The following is a 20,685-nucleotide window of genomic DNA, read 5'->3' on the forward strand; positions in this document are numbered from 1 at the left end:
CCTACCAAATCACCTTCCTTTCAACAATCTTTTTGCTTTATCCGGCTTTTTCTCTATATTCTTTCCCTCTTTTTCTCTAGTGAAGCTGTTTCTTTTAGTATTTCACACATTTTTTTAATCTATCCTAACTTTTGCTAGCCTGACGTCCCTGGTCTTTCCATAGGTAGAACACTATTTCCAATGTGTTGTAGCAAAGCTGTTCCCTGTCGGATCTGCTGTTTCTGGGGTCTGTGCATGGCTCCAGCTATTTGGAAAAGTTTCTCCACGGCCACATGTTTTTCTTACTTGCACAAACACACCCCGTTCTGCTGGGTACTTTTCCCACCTAGTACATGATTCACCAACTAACTACTAGAGATTAGTGATACCATGTATATTCCTCTTGCTCAAGACAGAAGGTTTAAAAGCATCTCACGGCTGTTCTTGAAATCTGCCTTAGCAGGAGCTTCCTCAAAGCACATCCCAGAATACTCATCCTGTACATTCCCAAATGTTGGTCCATGGCTGTTTATTCCATATCTAACACCGGTCAATCCTGTGACCAGTTCTGACTTCCTAGTGTCTCCATTCCCTTCTAATCTAACCTGTGAATGTCTCTAAGGCTGTTTTGTTTTGTTTTTTATAAGCACCATTACTTTAATTACTGTAATTTGACAAAAAAAATTCTTCATGAGGTCTTATTGCCTACTGGACCAAGACCAAACTCCTCCATCTGACATCATTTAAGATTCTACACTGCGATATTTTCTTCCAGGATATTTTTTTTCCCATGACATGGTCATTTTTATCATATCTCCACAAATCTTTTTTGCCTACATCCACTATTTTTCCTTCATCCACTATTTTTCCTTTCTTTTATCCACTGGATCTGATCCATAAATTCACTTCTGTTGCCAGCTGGGTTCTTCCTCTAAGCTCAGACAGTAGAAGTCAGGGTCCGATATTATGACATATGATTACTCTCTAATCACATAATTTGTTTTTAAATACCATGCTATACATTTCTTGGTGACAGAAAATATGCCCTGTGTTTATATTGCTTAGGCTGATAAATGTGCAGTGAGCAGTTAGAATTTAGTGATTGGTTAAATGATTATACTTTTTGTGTGCAAGCCATTTCTTAGTTAAGGCGTTCTGTTACATTTTAAGCTAAGTCCCTCGAGTTTATACCTATTTTAATATTTCTATCCTCATGATTTTGCCAGTGTCAGAATTCTAATTTTCATAGTTTTTGGTGGGCTTCACTACCAGTGCTGGCCTCTTTTATTCCCGTGTTTCCCAGCTGGACAAATGTGGATTGGATAATATATTCAGCCAACAAACTGATTTAGCATTCCTCATTACAAGTGGCTTAACCACACACAATAACCTTGGGGTTATTGTCAAATTCTTGAGCCAATTTTCTAAATGTTTCCCTTTCCTACTACAAGTTGATAATTTTATATGGAGAGACAGAGACAAAGAACAGGCAAGTTTGGTTTATGTTTGTTTATTGGACCTACAATGTTTTCTAAATTCATACTTAGTAAAAGAGGGACCGCTCTTAAACTACTTTCAAATGCCCCAGAGACCTCATCTCCACCTTTAAATGGAGTTCCAGTTACTTTCTGTGCTCTGTAGAGTACCCTGGCCTGCCCCCTACCCAAGATCTTAGAGGAAAGCTTGTAGATTATTGTTCCCAGGGGATGGAGTCCATCACAGTGAAAGACATTTAAGGTATGGAAGCAAGAGTAGAAAGATAGAGCAAAGAGGGAGGGGTGTAGCTGTTCATGTTGTGTGCACAGTCAGGAAACAGAGAGGGAGGGTTGTGGGTATGGGGTGGGGCTACCTCCAGTGTCATACTTCCTCAAGGAAAGCTCCACCTCCTAAAAGTCCTCTAACCTGACCAAGCATTCAAATACATGGGGACATTTCTCATCCTAACCATCATGAGAGGCGTCCACATCTCTGCTCTTCCAAGAAACCCTCCAGTGTTGCTGGCATCTTCTGCAAAGCATTGAAGTATTTTGAAGTGTTCTTTGCATGAGCCGGCACACAGGCTAAGCTTACACTGACGTAGACATTTCTGTTTTATTCTCCCCTCCACCACATATGAGCTGGGTCATTTTAGGGAAATCACTGTATTTATGCATCACTGACCTTGTCTACAAAATGGAGTCAATGTTTTTGTAAGAGCTCAGGAAATACAGTGTTATCCTGAGAGTGATCTTAAAGAGCTCCTGGACAGTTTTTACTGAAGTTCCTAAAAGTATTGTACATTTTGGGAAATAAATCTGACAGCTGTTTCTTAAAATGGAAAGATACACACTGCCATTTGTCCCTTTTTTCATCTCAAGCTCTGTGTGACTGCAGAGTGTCTCCAGGCTGCATCCATCATAGCCAATGACTTTACATTGTCCCAAAGCCTAATGATATATTGTTATTGGGCAAACCATATGCTGTGTTTATAAAGAGCTTAGAGTCATTTTCCCTTGAAGGTTATTTGTTTATCTTCCTAACGAAGTACTCTAGTGGATTAAGAGTTTCAAATAAAAAATCAATCAAGTCAGGGGCATTAGAGGAAGAGGGAGCTGATAAACGTTTATTCTCCTCAATTTCTAACCAATGATGGATAACGCTTATTTCATGACTGTGTTCTTTAGAAAAACATTTGGTCTGAAACTCTAGAATAACTACATGGATATGAATGTATTATAGTTACAGTATCACATCAGAACTCTAAATTTTCACATTGCTTTGATTAAAAACTGCCATTCTGTGAAATAGTTCAAATTATGGGAAAAAGTATTGAGCCTTGTTTAAGTAACTTTTCTGGGTCCAGTATCTGATGTAGGAGATAAAATGGTTGAAACACTAAGCATATTATGTTTCTACGATTTCTGGCATTCTGAATTTGGTATTCATAATTTCCACCCATTCCTTTGTAGTTAAATGAGAAACAAAATTAAACTCATATAACAAACTGCTGATTATATGCTTTTGACTGAAGCTGCAGATGTGGAATAAAATAAAAACATAGCATACCACATTATTTTTCTTTTTGACACAAAGCAACATAAAAAAAATTTATCTCAACTGCTCAGACCCATCTTTCCTCCCTGCCTAGTACTATTCCAGACTCCCTAGTCTTATCTTATCCATAGTGAAATGTCCACATTCCCCAAATTAAGATGCCCATGTTCTGGCTTTGCAAATTACTCTCCTTTGTCTGTTCTGTTGGAAAGATGATTAAATTATGTTGTTCGACAAAAACAAAAGATATAGTGGTTTATTCAAACATTGCTTAAGCCTTCTTGTTTTGATTCAAGATGGTTAAAGATTCACAATTCACAATAAAACATCTGTTTCCTAGGTTTCTTTTAAAAAATTCAAAAAACATTATCACTAACACTGTACTGTAATTAAAGATTTTTATGTACTTAAAATACAATTGCCTCATTTCCCTTCTTCTTCTCTTCCCTCTAACCTCTCCCACACCCCCAAATTCGCAGCATCCTCTTTTTAACCATTCTTTGTTACATATAAACATCCTGCTGAACCTTGGGATTAGATAATCATTAAGTGGCTTATTCCTGGGGAATACTACTTCTCCTCTCAGAGACTGTTAATTGCTTCTACAGTCTAGGAGTGGAAGGTCCTGGGCACTGTCCCATTCTTCATTGAGATATCAGCTGCTGGGCTTGCTCAGATCGTGTTTAGACAGCCATGGTGTTGATAGTTTACAGGTGTCCCTTCCCTGTCATAGCTAGAAGGAACAGAAAAATGCCTGCTTCCCTGCCCCTTAGAATCTTCCTATCTCCTCTTCCTAGATGTTTGCTGAAGAATTGTTGTGTACATATATCAGCTAGGGCTGGAGCCCCCTCAACGCCCATTGTGGCTTCCAGGAGTCATCTTCTGCTTCAGCAAAATGGAGCTTAAGTTTGCATCTCTATAAATAGAAATGGCCAATACTTTGGGCAGGATTTTTATAGAAACATTTCAGATCAAATCCCAAAGCATCAGATTGATATTTATATGAGCTTCCCCTCCCATCTCAGATCATGTCCCACTGGAATATAATGTCTTTCTCCATCACTTCCAAAAATTCTGGCTTTCAATTCATAACCAGAGTTCATAAGGATCCTGCTCTCATATACAGCTTTAACTCAAAGAGCCAACTTCTTAGGGCCACTCTGTGATCTGAACATGGCTACTTCCAGGTGGAAAACAAGATGGTGTTTCTGTGAACTTAGCTGATTTCTGTCACCACTTGTCCTCTGGGTGACAATGGAATCATCACAATTTTGAAGTTTCTATAATTATTATTAAGTGTCTCATTTAAACTCCTTCTGTTAGTTCACCTACCATTAATTACATTCTTTCATTATGCAGCTCATTATTTTTTTTAAAAAAATGTCATTAGCATTAATAGATTGAAGAAAAGGGCTGAGCAACTACAGACTTGCGTTGATTGAAGTAGAGGTATGAATTTATGTGTGACCTTGTTAAGAAAATCTGAGAAAACTCAAATTATAAAACAGCTCACCTTCATAAAATTTTTGTAGTTCTGATCTCTAGTTAAATATGCAGTACTAATGGAAGGACAAGAGTGAAGAAATTCTCCTTACTCTATAATCTCCTTGTGTTAGTAAATGACTCATTTACATCCTAGAAGCAAAACAGCCTTCTTATTGCTATAAATCCAAGTTTTGTGTCTAGATAAAGTTCTTTAAAGTAGCATTAGTGTTGCCTTGTTCTGTGCCTACGCGATGACCTAAAACTCTGGATACATAGAATAGCTTGTTCTTGGCTTATTAACATTGTGCTTTTGTCTCAGAAACATCAAACTTTTTTGATGTGTTACCTGAAGGCATAATCACACTAACTGCTTTTATCATGCAGTACAAACTTTAATTATCTAACTAGTGTAGATTTAAAGTGAAATAGACAATGTTGACATTCATTTTTACAACAATAATAAAAGTGACAAAACAGTTGGAATCAGATTGGAATGGAGAGACGGGACACAATGAGGCGGGGCTTAAAACAGGACCCTCAGGGTTACCTGTGATCAGACAATGCGTCTCTGTAACCAAACATCCTCAATAGGAAATGACACCTTTCTATTGTTCCAATAAACCTTATAGAGCTCTTAGCACAAGATATAAATTATAAACTATTAAATCCACAGAACAGGAATCATGTTTTAGAAGTTCATGCTTTGAGACAATATAGTTTGTTAAAATATTTAGCATTTCAACAAACTAGATTAGTTCAATATCAGTTTCTTTGGTTATAGCATATGAGGAACAATTATAATAAAAAAAATAACCCAACAGAATAAGAGAAGAAACATATTTAACTTTTTCCTAATCACTTTACTGTCTAAAATGGAACTTTTACTAATAGCAAATTTCATAATTCAAAATTAGGGTGACAAGCCTTTAGAACATAACTACTTGACTACATAATTTTTCATTATAATAATTTTTAAATCAGACAAACAAAAGAATTATACTTTACTTTCTTATAATTTTTAAAATAAAATTCTAAAACTGTTTGATGAAACCCTTTACAAGTTTGATAGGATAGTGGTTGCTGTGGTTTCTGTTACTTACAAGACTTGCCAAAATATATTTTAGAAGTAGATATCTTTTCAGAAATATGTCACTTTATTTTGACACACAAAATAGGTAACTCTTATCTTTGTTGATCCATTTTCCCAACAGAGGATTACTACTTTAACTGTCACGGTAACTCCTTTTGCATGCTCTCTGTGGTTTGTGACTTTGGACTTAGTATCAATGCATGCAGGTGGAAGTAGTACTAATGTAGCCACTACTTTATGTGGTGTTCACTTTTATGTTTACGTTATTAACCTCTTAAAACATTCAACATAGTTAAACTTCTGTCCTGCAGGAAAGTACAGAGAAAAAAATTGTAAGACTTTAACCTCTTGCTAAAAAGATAGCTTTATCTTTTTGTAGGTTAGAAATCAAAACCTTGTCAGAGTGTGACAGTGCATGCTCCTAATCCCAGCACTCTTGAGTCAGGGGCGGGTAGATCTCTGTAAGTTTGAGGCCTGGTCTATATAGCAAATTCCAGGACAGCCAGGACTAACAGAGAGACCCTGTCTTTCTAGAGAGACAGAGACAGACAGACAGAGCGATGGAAGGAGAGGGAGAGGGAAACCAGTCTTTGAGGTAGAGGGCTTGGGAGGGAGGAGGGTACTGACAAACATTGGTGGCATCAGTCAGTAACCCACCACAAGAAGTGTGCAGAACACAGGGCAGTGATTGTCACCTGTCTTACTGAATCCAAGCGTCATCTGTTGAGTGGTAACCTAGAGAGTGTTTTGACAGTTCAGAACTTGGGTTGGCAGTTTCTGTCATTTTGTAACTGATAAACTGTTGCACCCCTGAAAAACCAGTATCTAACTATGATGGAAATAGTGGAGCTGAGTGGTGTGTTTGGTGTTTTTAAAGCCTGAAATTGTAACTCGAGTACTTGGCACATTTTACAACTTTGTCTTCTCTCGATTCAGGGCCCCCCTGGACCTCCTGGACCTCAAGGACTACAAGGGCCAAAGGTTATGCTTCCTTCCTTCCTTGTTTCCGTTTACCACCTACAGTGCAGAGATGCCCTGTTGAGAATGCATGTCTTTATGAAATATGTCTTACAAAATACCAGAGACACTAAGCCAGAAATGCTGTTTTAGAGGATGAGGAGAGGGTGTGGGAGTCTCAGGGAAAGGAAGAAAGAGAGCTACAGAGGAAGAGAGGAAAGTGGGACAGAGGAGCGAAGGCGTGAAGTTAGGAAAGGGCACTGAGAAAAGTATAGAGCAGAGAACAAGAGAAGCAGGGGTTCCACAGAAATTATAAACCCTAACCATGGCCCATGGGGGAAGGCAACTATCCAAGCAGAAGTGTGTTGAAGGGAGTTATGCTTGCCACTAAGAGAGAACCTAACTTCCAATTCTTTTGTAAGAGAAGGACAAGGAGAGCCTTCCCATGATGCATTCATAAATGACTGACAGGTTTAGGAGCTACTAATGAGATATTAATGTTTTACACTGTGTATCATGTGTATTCAGACCTTCTGCCATACATTTCATCAATGGAGGTTACTAATCACAAACAGCACCCGCCAAAACTTTCTTGATTATACATAGGTTCTGTGGGTGGTGCTAGCTTTACCCTTCCAAACTAAAGCTTCTCCATTCAACCATGTTTGATCAATTAACACATGTCCGGGGATTCTGGCTTTTCAGAACTGAGCTACACGTGTTGAAATATGACTTTCGTCATTGGATTCTTGTAGGAGATTCAAGTGGTTTCAAAATTCAGCCTTTATTTATGCTCCTTAAGTCAGTTTATTTGCTGTACCTTTTATCCATACACACACATTCATGCACACATCAGCTTTTGTACTTTTTCTGGGTACTTAAAAACAAATGTTCAGTATATAGATTTATTTATTAAAAGACTATAAAATAGAGTATTACTGAGGTTCTTGTTCATGTGATATGCATAGATCTATCTGAGCACAAATCTTAATTCTCAAAATATTTTCTATGTGTCATAAACATGTTCCCTATTTAACTTTAATTTATGACACAGAACTTTTTGACTGGTTCCCTACATAGCCTTAGCCCTGAGAAATGCAGAGGTCATACAAGCAACTCTGCTTGGATCCTTGTGCGTAATGGGTTTTCTGAGATGGGCTTAGACACTAGGGAAGGAACTCTGAATATTTTGTGAAATTTCTTGCCTCATCGCCTTTCATAACTAAATCTCAAGAACCAGAATTTTCTCCAGAGCTCAGTGTGCACTCAGCCTGCCGCAAGCTCATGGGTCTCTGTGATAACTCCACAGCTCTGAGGCCACGAGAAGACAGCCATGCCTTGATCTAAAGAGCGAAAGGGGACTGGCCAGCTAAAAAGGCAGTCTCACTAAAGCCTCCAACGGTTTTCTTTTATTTATCACTTATTAAGTATGAGCCTTCACTATCTGATGTAGGTTTGAATCTGCAGAGACCAGCAAGAGGTTTGACCATGAACTTAGAGCCCAGGGTAACTTAGAAACAGTCATGTAAAGGCATGAACATTGATAGATCAAGTGCTTTAATTAAGACCATGTGGGATGAGGGCTAGGGTGTGGTGGTTCAGTGGTTATGAGCTTTGACTGCTCTTCCAGAGAACCCAGGTTTGATTCCAAGGCCCCATATGGTGACTGACAACCATCTCTAACTCCAGTCTTAGAGGGTCTGATGCTGTCTTTTGCTCTCTGAGGGTACCAGGCACACACAGCATGGAGACATACATGCAGGCAAAACACCCATATGCATAAAAATAAAAATGACTGTTTTTAACAGGGAGTATAGTGATGGATGTGCATGGGAATGCCTCTCTAAGTCTAGGAGTCCAAGATGGGTTTGAGCTGAAATTAAGGCTCACTACCTTCCACCTCACTATCCTGTCATCTTACGCCCACCCAGAGTACCTTAGCACTAATGTCATGTTATATGATGAGCCTCTCAATTTCCTATGCTCCCTACCTGAAAAGGTTGGGATGACTCGGGTGGGCGTGTCTGTCACTCTGAAACACTTGGCCCATTCCCACTTCTGGACTCCCCATCTCCCGCTGAGAGTAGTAGCCCCTGTGTGTGTGGCATTCCCCTTCCACTGTCAAATAAGAAGTATTATCATTTTTTTAAGCATCAAAAACACAAAGCACATTTGAGTGATGGAGGCTCTCTGGGTCACGTTCTTTTAGCCTTCCTGCTCCACATTTACTAAGGTAACAGCTGAGCAGAGCTGTAGAGATTGGACTCAGCGTTGACAGGTATCCAGACTCAGAAAGAAGCTGGGGCTCAGCCGGGTGCCTCCAACCTCAGCAGACTTGTTTGTGGCAAAATAAACTTTGCAACCACCACAAAGAGCTGGAAATCCAAAATGAGGAGAGGCTTCCCCCCCCCCCAAGTCATTTCAAACCACAAGACCGGGCTTCCTTAAACACTGGGAAAGCTCAGATTTCATGCTGTGGTCTCCGGCTCAGCTCTCAACATCTTTACCAGGAGAAAAACCTCCGGCTGATGGGATAGTAGGGTTTCTAATATCACCAAACAACCCTTCCTAGAAAACAGAGCCTTGGGGCTGTGCCTGGGGAAACCCCTCCACAAGAGGCTTGCTCACTCCCTAAAGAACTGTCTTCACACTTTACACAGGGTAGAAATTGGGGCTCAAAGCCTCATCCACACACAAGGCTCAGTGATACTCAACAATGCCTTACCTTTCAACTGGACTTTGTTCAGTTTTCCTTCAAAAAGGAAAAATGGCTACACATGTACTGTTTAAATAATCTCTAGCATGTTGTTTAGATTTGTTCTTAATTAAACATCTTCTATTTAAAAATAAATCTTCGTATTCTGAGTCTGTCCAGCAATCTAATAAATCATACTATCAAAAGGCCATTTGTTTCATTTCTAGCATAGTATAGGAAATGGAATAGGCCGGAAAGTCACTTCACATGGATTGAGACCTGATTTATTAGGTCTTTCAGTGGCTTTCCTGGGCAGGGCACCCTCATGGCCATTGTGAAGGAATTTACCAAACTTTGCACTTCATTCCTTCGTAGTCTGAATGTTATGTTTTGATTGTTACTGAAAATTAGAGAACCCATACCGTCTCCTTATGGGGGAAAATAATTGAAAGAGTCCTAGAAGTACTGTAGGACGTGGCCATCCATTAAGTTGTATATAATCAGGGCAAGAAAAGAAAGAACGTGGATAAAAGCTACATAGGAGTATTATTATGCAGTCCTCAAGGAGGAGTTTCCCTTCACTTGGCTTAGATGTACGTGCTGTGCCGCCATCTTCTTAGGTGAAAATGCACTTGTTAAAAGTCGGCCTGTAGGTTCATCAACTAACATAGCTTCTTTGGCAATGATAAAGGCAAACAAGTTCTTGCTTTTTATTTTATCAGGGTGAGCAAGGCTCTCCAGGGATCCCCGGGGTTGATGGAGAACAGGTAATTTTCACAGATAAAGGCCATCATTGGTCAGCACTTCCACTATAAGTTTAAAGCCAAACGATATGTCTTTTGACATAATACATTGTCTCTTTTTACATGAACAAATGTGGTTGGTTTTAAATTGGATATAAATTTGGTTGGCAGACATGTACAGCTATGTGTTACTTTGATTTTGTTCTTAATACTCCTGACCTATCAGTCTCCCTCAACAGATTCTAAGAGACTTTAAAATCATTACTGCCTCAGTAAGAACAGCTTTGGGTTGGTTGGTTGGTTAGTTGGTTGGTTGGGGTTTTGGGGGTTTTGTTTTTTTCAGTGAATATAAAGCAAATGAACATCAAAAATCAATGGTCATAGTTTTTACAATAATAGTGTTGCTTAGCACTAGGCATTTGATAATGTGTTCCTTTTCTGAATAATGATTTCCCCCTAATATTCTAGATTGGTTAAAAAATCAGACAGAAAGTAAAGCATTGTATCTCTGCACATTACAGTGGCATCTTTGAGAGTGTCCTCAGTACAGACATTGACAAAGGCTCTGTACAGTTCAGACAGCAAATACTTCAGGTTTTGTGGGTACATATTGTTTCATGTATTCTTTTCTTTGAACACATCTTACTTTTTTGTTTTAATTCAACATAAATAAAAAACAGTCCCTAGGCTGGATTTGGCATGTCGGCTATGGCTTGGCAAGTCTGCCTTTTAAGAATTTTACTAAGAGAATGCAGACAGCATTCAGAACCAAACCACAAGGATTAGTTTCAAAATCTTTGAGGTTATATGGACTTCTATTATTTTTCTCAAGAAATGGCTCATGGAATGGAAAAGAGGGCACAGTGGCTGAAAGCACTTGTTGCAGTTGCAGAGGACCAGGTTTGGTTCCGAACACCCCCATCAGCCAGCTCATAACCATCCAGCTCCCCAATTCCAAGGTGTCGGGTGCCCTCCTGTGGGCTCACAGGCACTGGACATATTTAGGCCCACACATAGAGTAAGAGAGAATACAATTGAATATATTTAAGAAACAGCTTGAATTAATGAATAAGAAATCAAAGGAATTATATATATACATACATATACATATACATATACATATACATATACATATACATCAACAGTTCACTCTACAAGAGAAAGTATTCTACAAAAAAACAAAACAGAAAAAGTTATTTTTAATAACAGAGTTAGATATTAAAGTCATATACTTTCATATTAAATATTATAGAAAATTAATTTCAACAATTTTCCATGGCAAAGGTTATCCTTACCCATTGTTAGTAAAGATAATAAATTAGAAATTCATAATGACATACTGAACATTCCAACATCTACAACATAGGCAGTAGCTGGATGTTTTTTCCATAGGCTTTGCAAAGTTCTGTTCTCTCACTAAACCTTTGGAACCATCCATGTTGCTTTTCCCTGTCACAAAATCCCCAAACCGTAACCAGCAAAATACATTTATCTGTGCTGGTACTTTCACACTCCCCCAGTATGCGATTCTGGACTTGGTATAAAGAGAGTTAACACAGTTAACATGTGTTCTTGTCCCTACCATGGTAACCGTGCCATCTGGTCATGTCGCCACAAGGTTGCTAGGATGAAAATGCTTAAAAGTATTAATTAATTCTAATGTCAGTGTTCCATAACTCACATTTGTTCGCATTCAAAACCCACACGTCTATTTTCTCATTGTAAAAGAACGGTAATTACATTCTGGCTCACCATGCAGAGATGCCGTGAGAACCAAACAGTAACGCTGGACACTCTGAGTACTCTAACGCACTGATTGAACATTGGTGCTGTAAACTGATGACTGACAGGGCTGACACACAGGACGAGGCGGGAACCACTGTGTAGAGGTGGGAACGTTTACTTGGACCTTTTGCTGTGAAAGCGCTGAGTCCTGGTTCAGATGTTTGCTGCACTGTTGAGAATCACAGTCATTACATTGTCTTCTGGACTGGTAGGATATAGATTTGCCAAGCAAATTTATGAAACCAGGAAAAATAATGCCAAAACATGAGTTCATGTTTTTCATATTTAAATGGTCTATAGAACTTAATCCTATTACATGGGGAAATACTATTGGTCCCATGTAGAAGGCTGTGAAAACAAAAATGCCTGAAAACGAAAGCCATGGCCATCTCAGCTTGCTCCCACCTCTTAGCAGAGTTATCTGGAATCCCATTGGCCCCAGGACATGCCTGTCATGTTGTCACTACACTTCTCACATTCAGACTCTGTAACTTGTAGGGACTCAAAGGCTCAAAGGGAGACGTGGGAGACCCAGGTACGCCAGGTGAAAAAGGCGGAATTGGACTTCCTGGATTGCCGGTACGTGCACACGCTATGATGGGCTCTGGCTAAAGTAAGTGGCCAGGAAAGAATTACATTCTCAGCTGTACTCAGCCAGTAACTTCCAAACTATTATTATTTTGGAAATACTTGCAATGTTGCTGCTGGGTTGGTGGTTGTTTTTTATTTTTTTGTTTTGTTTTTTTTTATTTTATTTTAAGCAGGGAACTATAACTTTAAAGTATGGTTAGGTCATTTTAAAAGTGCATGTCCTTTTATTCTGCATTATTTTATTTAAAAGATAATAAAGCAAATGGTATCAGCCATTTGAATCTAATTGGTCTAGACGGGCAATTATTATAAAATAAGCCACAATAAAGAAATAAACAGACGCAAAGCAATAAAACTTTAGAACTGTTAAACAACAGACTAACTAGTCTTGCGTGTCTATACTTTGGGATGCTGTTTCTTCCTCATGGCCTACTGCTTTTCTGAAACTTCAGAAGGAAAAATTTAGAAATTATAAGAAAAGACATAGAAGCTTTCCTGCCCTCCACACTTCCCACTCTAGCCCCAGTACAAGGGATTGAACCTAGAGCCCAGACACTGAGCTGTATTTCCAGTCCCTTCTGGGTTAAAGCCTCGCGTAGTCTGGCTTGAGCACACTGTGAAACAAGAGCTAGCCTCCTGTTTGATCATTCTGTCTCAGTTTCTCAAGTGGCCAAGATCTCAGGCCTGCTCCACCTGGCTCCTCCACCTGTTTTCAAACAGAATTCTATAAATAAATATCAATGAAACTAGAGTCTCACCTTCGCCTTTTAAAGTCAGCACAGCATAAAAAATAACATTATTCACGATCCAGTGTATTTAATGCTGAGAAATCAGCTCAGCAAAGTGTCTGTTTACTTTGTATTTTGCTCTATACGACAGACATAATCCTTGGGACTTTTGTAAATATCGCTGCTTTGAGCTAAAATGTGTGGAGATAAAACTTCTTATGAATTATGTGCATACTATAAAAATTCAAGGGAGTCATGGGTTCAGTTGTCTTTTAGACCCTGGAATTAAGTCTCATGCTGACCTCTGCTTCCTGGTCATTTGTAGGGTGCCAATGGAATGAAAGGAGAGAAAGGAGACTCCGGGTTGCCGGGTCCTCAGGGGCCTTCTGTAAGTCCACGGGTGACCTTTCACCTTCACATGGGATTATCATTTGCCTAGATTGCCCTCTGCCTGATGGTTAATCATCAGTAGAAATACAATGACCTGTGTGGTGGATCAAACTATACACTATATAGGTTGGTCTTATGCTTCTGAGATACACAGTCCCTCCCTGTATGAGTTAGAAGCAGTTTTGCAGAGCCCTGGGGAGAAAAATCAATGGATTTCTCATAATGCTCATAGGAAAGGCCTGGTGAAATATGAACTCACATTCTCTTGTTCTCCAGAGTCCTATTTGTGCTTGGGGAAATAACCGAGGGTTTAACCGTGGCTGCAGCATTGTAGAATTTCCCAATAATCAGTTGCTTCCTTTCCTTTTAATATAGTTTTGATTTATTCTGGTTTCGGAGAACTGCTGCCGTGTTTGAAGTCATTTGATTCTCATAGAGGAATTTCTAAAGCCAGAGAGCCGAGCACATCACTTCTGTGTCTTTTCTCCTCATGACTATTGATGGCATTAGCAGAGCCCTAGCCCCAGACCCACACTGTACTTACTGCCTTATCTAAATGAAGTAACCACATCCATGTTTGGTTTTTTTGAACATGCAGATCATAGGCCCACCAGGCCCTCCGGGTCCCCATGGCCCACCTGGCCCCATGGTAAGTGTCCCTCGTCTGAAATGTAGTCATTTACCTATGTGTGTCTATGTGTGCTACAGGAGAAAGGATGAACAGTCGGCTTGTGTTTGTACCTGGGTGACTTTGCTATGCTGTCTGTCAGTCCCCTAAACACATGTGCCAGAGAGACAGCTGTGGAGAGACAGATCTGGCAAGCTTTACTCCGATGCTGCATGAACCCTAGCAAATCATTTTAACCAGTTACTGCTGTCGTCCGTCAGTGGCAACTTTAATCAAGCCAGTGCAGGTTTCTAACCAGCTCTGAAGCTTAATGCCCTTCCTGACATTTGTAAAACAGTGATGAAGCCTGCCGCTGGCTTCCCCAGATGATGCAGATTGCTGAATCTTTCCTTTTCCTTCCGCGTTAATGGCACTTCTGGTGACTCACTGAGCCAAGCTACGTTCGCTGCCGTTGTCTCCCAGTGAGCCATGGAAACAGCGGCCCTGACCTTGTAGAACTTCCAGTGGGAACGGCAGCTCTGAAACAAGTGTGATTCTCAGTGTGGGAGCACTGACACTTGTGTTTAGGCTAGAGTGTTCCCAGTGCTTTTGACACAGCAAGGAACACAGCAGACAGGATATAACGTTACATCCATCTCTCGGGTGTCTTCATACACCGGAAGACATCAATAATGTTGATTAAGTCAACTGTGGCCACACTCGGCTCCAACTGCACTCTAGGGAGGGCCTTGTGGGTCACACAGGGTAGCCTGGTCACCCAGGTCTCACTAATTGCCTCCTTTCTTTGGTAAACAACTTCAGTTAACTGTGTTCTCTTAACACTGAACAGTTCATTAAGAATTAATCAGATGGCATGTTCTGGGATTTCTGTACCCATTTTACTTCACATTAGAAGGTTAAGTTAGAAAATGCTACATCATGTTCAAATGATAAAGTTAATTAGCTTAAAGGCATTTTAAACCATTATTAACAAGAGCTAAGAATGCTCAATAGTGAATACATTCCCCCAAAATGTTTATCCACAGCTTATCAAAAGGGAAACCATTAATGTAAACTTATGTAACAAATATCTCGGCATACATGGTCAGCTAGTTTTTGCTTTTTATTTCATTGATGGATATTTAAATATGCATCTCCCTGAATAGCTTATTGGAATCTCTGTAAAGGTTCAAAGCAATCCACAATAACCTTCAGTTAATTTAAATTGATAATTAGCTTCTATATTTGTATTTTCTGCAAAATAGCTTTCTTTATATCCTGATTCATGCATTTATTATGACCTCCTTTCTTTGATAAACAACTATTAGACGAGGCTTAAAGGATGCATTTTCGGTAACAGAGGCAATCCTAATGCTTAGCTCTCACTGGTGGATGACCTCCAGAATGCTGTGGTTGGCTGTCATCTTTGTCTCCTTGAGATTCTTCAACACATTGGCCATGACAAGCTATGGACAAAGGCCTCCTGTTTCTTCCAACTCAAGCCATGGGGATACTGTCTTTCCCCCTAACTTTCTGACTTTTAGGTTCTACCCCTAGTCCATACAAATTCATGAATCATCTCAAATATTCTCTATCAGGTTATAAAATGGAAATTTGAGATGCACCTGTAATGTAAATCCAAGACAGGGCTTTCTCTTTTTGCCTAATTTTTCTTCCATGAAAACCCCAGCAGCTTTCTCCCTCTCGTAGGCATTTAACAGACAGAAATGCTCTTAATGAATTTCCTATTACAGAGCAATCCAAGAGCTGGAAGGAACATTTGGTAGGTAATAAATAACAGCCCACTGACCTGCCTCTGGCTGTAGCTCAAACAAGAAGATTCTTGTTTTACATCTCATTTTATACTTGATATAATCCTCACTTCTACAAGGAAGCAATGAGTCAGTTTTTAATTAAAGCTGTGCTTTTCCATTTCTAGGGGCCCCATGGACTTCCTGGACCAAAGGTACCAGCAAATCCCATGATTATTTGATTTCTGTTTCCTTGATGATCAGGGGCAAGCATGACGGAAGCATGTCTGTCCTGTCTTACTTGTTTGTCAAGTAATGTTGACAGTCCTTAAGCCTTTAAGCATCCAGATGTTTAACTCTCACAATACAACGTGACTCACACTGAGTTTAAGTGCTATCACCTGGCAATAAATCATTCCTCATTTTGCTTTTGCCCCTGTCACTATATAAGTTAAAAAAACAAAAAAACAAAAAACATGATGTATGAAAATCTGCCATTTGGGGGGGTCACTTAATGAAAATTTCAGACTAATCCAGGAGCTTTTCTCTCTTTACAGTGGCTCTAGTTCTATGTTTGCCATCACTGGAAAGTCTAGCTCGCAGTATACACTGCTGCATCTTCATGCTTCAGTTACCTGGCATCTCTGTTTTGTACTTCCCACGGTCACCATCTAGAATAGGATAGGGTCTGTCGGCTGTGATGTCACAGGATTTATGTGAGTGCAGAAGAGAGCAGTAGAGAGTTCATCCTCACTGACAGAGTATGTGCAGCTTACCCTGGGAAGATGGCCTCTGCCCACCCTTTACTTCACAGAGACCTAGAGGACATCTTGGAATGCAGGGCTAGCACTGGACAATCCGAAAATCCAGAGCAGCCACCCTCTCTTGGGCATTGGCAGGGTCCCTGTCTGGCTCTCCCAGATGTACCTGGTTGCCAACAATGCTTAACACAGGAACCATTGCACTTCCTTTCCAGGGTCAGGCAGGTAACACAGAAAGGGAAGAGGTGACACCTCATGCTTCTTAGAATGCCTTGCCCTCAGGCTAAGCCAGTGGATAGTGTGTCAGACCTTATAACAACCTAGAGTAAAGCCACCAAAACTAGTTTAATTTTTGGTGTCTGAGGCACACTATAACCATTCATTTAGATGATACTCAAGATCGTTTTGATAACAAAAAATGAAATTAGATATTTTGTCCACAAAACAGTTACTTAAAGTATTGATGTCAACAAGGTATAAAATTGGAAAGACCTCAGATGACCTGTTAGTTCCTTGACTTTGCAATTGATCAGCTATACAGACTCAGGGCATTCCACTTACTTGATGCAAATTACAGGAATAGATGATGACCAATCAATTGTAAAATTTGATGCAGATTTGAAATTTGATCACTTTAACTACAGGATTTGACTGGTTTTAAAATTGAACTTTGTAATGCCAACACACGACTCCCCACCAAAGAATTTGATGGCCTACTAAGGCTGCCTTCCTGTTCATCATCTTAAAACCATACACTAGACATGAGCTCACACGCAAAGCCATGACCGTCGAGTGAAGAACAGCAGCTACCAAGCCATAAAAGGTGTGTTGTTGACTGTGGCACTGTGACCTCAGGATTCGTCCTGATCAATTATAGCATATTTGGGGGTTTTCAACTTTGGCTGCAGCACAGACTCTGATCCCCAAAATCTACAAAGTCCACTATGCTATGACAATATGTGGACCCTCTGGAAATGTAAACATATAGCACAGGGTCCTGGGTGCTTCTGCCTCAATGTTCTCACAGTTTGATGATGAGCATTTTCTTCTAGGCAGGTGATAATTATACCCACCCCCACACTCATGTTAGGAGGCTCTAGACCACGCTTAACAAGCAGCACACTGTTTTTCACCATCAGGCAGACCAGCTGGTACTGTGCAGGTTAAGAGTCCCTTCGGCCAATGTGACCATGACCTCCAGGCAGAGAGATCACCTTCCTTGTAAGATCCAAACAGTGTTTTCTTGACAAATTCATGTCTGTACTTAAAAGCTGGAAAGCATACATGTCCAAGCTTTCTCTGTCCCGGCATGCTATTCCTGATAAAACAAGAGTCATGTTACATCCCTGGATTTTTACTAAACCGAGTCAAGAGGCTTTATCACCCATCGGGACTCTTATAATTGCCTCCCATGCTAAACCATTTTCTCCATTCTAATATGGCATAGACAGTTAGGAAAACTATCTTCAAGTTCATGTTCTCCTCTGGAGCTGCCGATTTGTGGTTTGCTCTGCTCTATTGATTGATCCCTGTAGGAACCTGACTTGGCGATGTCGGGAACAAAAGCCTGCAAAATGGCAGATCTTCAACAGTCAGCATCTCTATGTTCAGTGTGTTCTCCTGGGCGAAATGCTTAAAGGCTTAAAACGTCTGTCTGTACCGCTGCCCTGCATATTCCCGTTTTCAATCCCAGCAGAGTGGGGTTTTCCTACTGACCCCATCAGCCTCCTCCCCTCTGATTGTCTTGGATTTGCTTAGTCAAAACAATGGAACACTGACTTCCTTGATGTAGAACTCCAAACCCATAAGGTCAGCGGTACGCCTTTTGGCGACGCTCGAGCACGTGTAGCGTTGGGCTTTCTCGACCTTTATTTCTCAAAGTTTTAAAGGAGGTGATTAACGGATGCAAAACCAATGTAGCCTCACTCTGCTGACACCTAAAACTGGAATCTGCAGGTATTTCGGAGACTGGGTCTCTTCTCTCACAGTTTAAACACCCATGATAGCAACCAAAATTGGCATTTGCTTTTGCATTTAGGGTGAACCAGGGTTAAATGGTGTTAAAGGATTGAAGGGTGAACCAGGTCAAAAGGGTGACAGAGGACCCCTTGGTCTTCCAGTAAGTAAAGAAAACTTTCCATTTCAGTGCAAATCTCAAGATTCTTCTTTCTCCCCAAAGTACCCGCTCTGGTTTGCTCAATAGCCATCTTAACAGTTGAGGGTCCTGTCAGTAGAACACACGGTATGTCAGAGCAGAGCACAGCCCAGTTTTGTTTTCCCTGGTGTCTCGACCTTGTGCCTGAGGGTGACCCCATAACAAACAGTGCCGAATCGTTGCACCGTTGTCCAGTTACATACATGCCAACCTTGCTCTCGTGGGGCTGACAGACAAGTTCTGCCGTCATCTCGCTCTAAAAAAGTGATGTTTATTGTTTCATTGCTTCTCCCAAACATGGCCTAGTAGAGGTTCAGACCCTCTCTCAATTGCTTTGATCAGCTTGCGTTCTAAAAACTGTCGCCCCCTGTTGGTGGCAGGTATGCAATTGGCCATTGCTGAGGTCAGTACTGTGGCTCCTTGCGTGAGTCGACCATGTTGTGTTCTATATGTTTTATGTTGTTCGTTTTGGAGATTCCCTACAGGGAGGTTCATGGGACAGTAGTGGATAGTTACAGAGCATTCTGCATTCATAACAGGAAAGTAGGTTTTATACATTCATATGCTTTATGCCAACAGTCTTCCCATAGCAAGTTTAAAGATTCTTTTAAAATCATTATTTAATTAATTTCAGCTATTGATGTGTTGTTTATTCAGTAAATGCAGATGAGAGTCAGAAAAGAATACCATAGTTAACATTTATAACATTTGACATAAAACCAATAACAAAAAGTAGTTCTGTATTTGATAAACTATGATGGTGATGGCCTATCTTGTTTCTCCCATGGGTACCGTGCTTTCATGATTCACAGACTAGCCCATGCTTTAGTAATTAGACACAGCAGCAGGTCTCTGTATACATTCACTTGTTGAATGAATTGTGTAAGCTCTATATTAGAATTTAAGTTAAATTGTGCCGAGTGGATCAATGGATTATAGACACAAAATCCCCAAAACATGTGTTAGCCACCAGTTCTGCACCCCAGTTAGATAGACCATTTTATGATCAATATGAAGTTATCACTTTAACATTTATCTTCAAGTTTTAAAGTAGTGACTAAAGAAAATGTCCAAAATTTTTAAAAGGCTTAGGGAACTTTCTATTTCCTAAACTTCCCCTTACTGTCAAATTTAGGGCTGCTACTGATTTCTACAGACCATTCAGCCAAAATTTATCATTAAACAAACAATAGCAATACCTGCTGTCTGGAATCATTGCTACTTAGAGCTGTTTTTTATACACGTATAGCATTGATCATGACAGGAGCATTTTGAAGTAAAAATAAATAAACAAACACACTAAAAAATACTCCAAGTCTATGATGTCATCCCTGGCAGCTGGAATAATTTTCATTTTTTTTGTAATTAACTGCACCTGAAGCTAGAAGCTGAGGAAGCCCTCTCCAGCCTGGCGGAGAGAATTTAAAATGCTAATACAATGCCTTCTTAAATAGTCCTTGATCTAATCTATATCTCTAAAGTTATATTAGTTTACTATGTAAGAGCTTAGCCAACAAGAATTATAGTTACTCTTGCAACATAGAGACTTTTCTTTTTAATCACTCAGTTGGGTAACCCTCAATTTAAAATAAAGAAAGGCATGTATTAATCTGAGAGGAGCTGGTTTTTAAGGTATTTCTTGAGCAAACAGCAGCTGAGTGGCAAACTGGGAGTTATTTTAAATTAAGCCCACATATTCTTTTTTTTTTTTTTTTTTTTTTGCTCCTAGAAGTCCCTCTAGTGGCAGCTAATGTGAACTTTAGGTCCAACGCATAACATCAGTAAAAACTGAAGCCATCCCAATATAATAAAGCACAGCATTGTGGCTCATAAAATCATTTTAACAAATGTAGCCAGAGATCTAGATCCCCTTCCTAGAAGATTGCCGTTACTTTCTCTTGAAAATCTAAAGAAATATATCATGAGTCTAATTGT

General features: G+C 39.9%; 1 protein-coding gene across 1 annotated transcript in view; it reads left to right on the forward strand.

Moving 5' to 3' along the window:
* COL25A1 (collagen type XXV alpha 1 chain) overlaps positions 1 to 20,685 on the forward strand; it is a gene marked incomplete at both ends in the record, with an annotated part of 368,416 nt that overhangs the window by 328,353 nt on the left and 19,378 nt on the right. Inside the window, 7 exons of the mRNA XM_080916476.1 lie at positions 5,709 to 5,732; positions 6,524 to 6,568; positions 9,962 to 10,006; positions 12,266 to 12,346; positions 13,412 to 13,474; positions 14,075 to 14,125; positions 16,023 to 16,049. Coding sequence (XP_080772602.1) covers positions 5,709 to 5,732; positions 6,524 to 6,568; positions 9,962 to 10,006; positions 12,266 to 12,346; positions 13,412 to 13,474; positions 14,075 to 14,125; positions 16,023 to 16,049 — 336 coding nt within the window. The remainder of the gene's footprint in view (positions 1 to 5,708; positions 5,733 to 6,523; positions 6,569 to 9,961; positions 10,007 to 12,265; positions 12,347 to 13,411; positions 13,475 to 14,074; positions 14,126 to 16,022; positions 16,050 to 20,685) is intronic.

The sequence above is a fragment of the Micromys minutus genome (assembly GCF_963924665.1).
Source record: "Micromys minutus genome assembly, chromosome: 4".
Classification (NCBI taxonomy): Eukaryota; Metazoa; Chordata; class Mammalia; order Rodentia; family Muridae; genus Micromys; species Micromys minutus.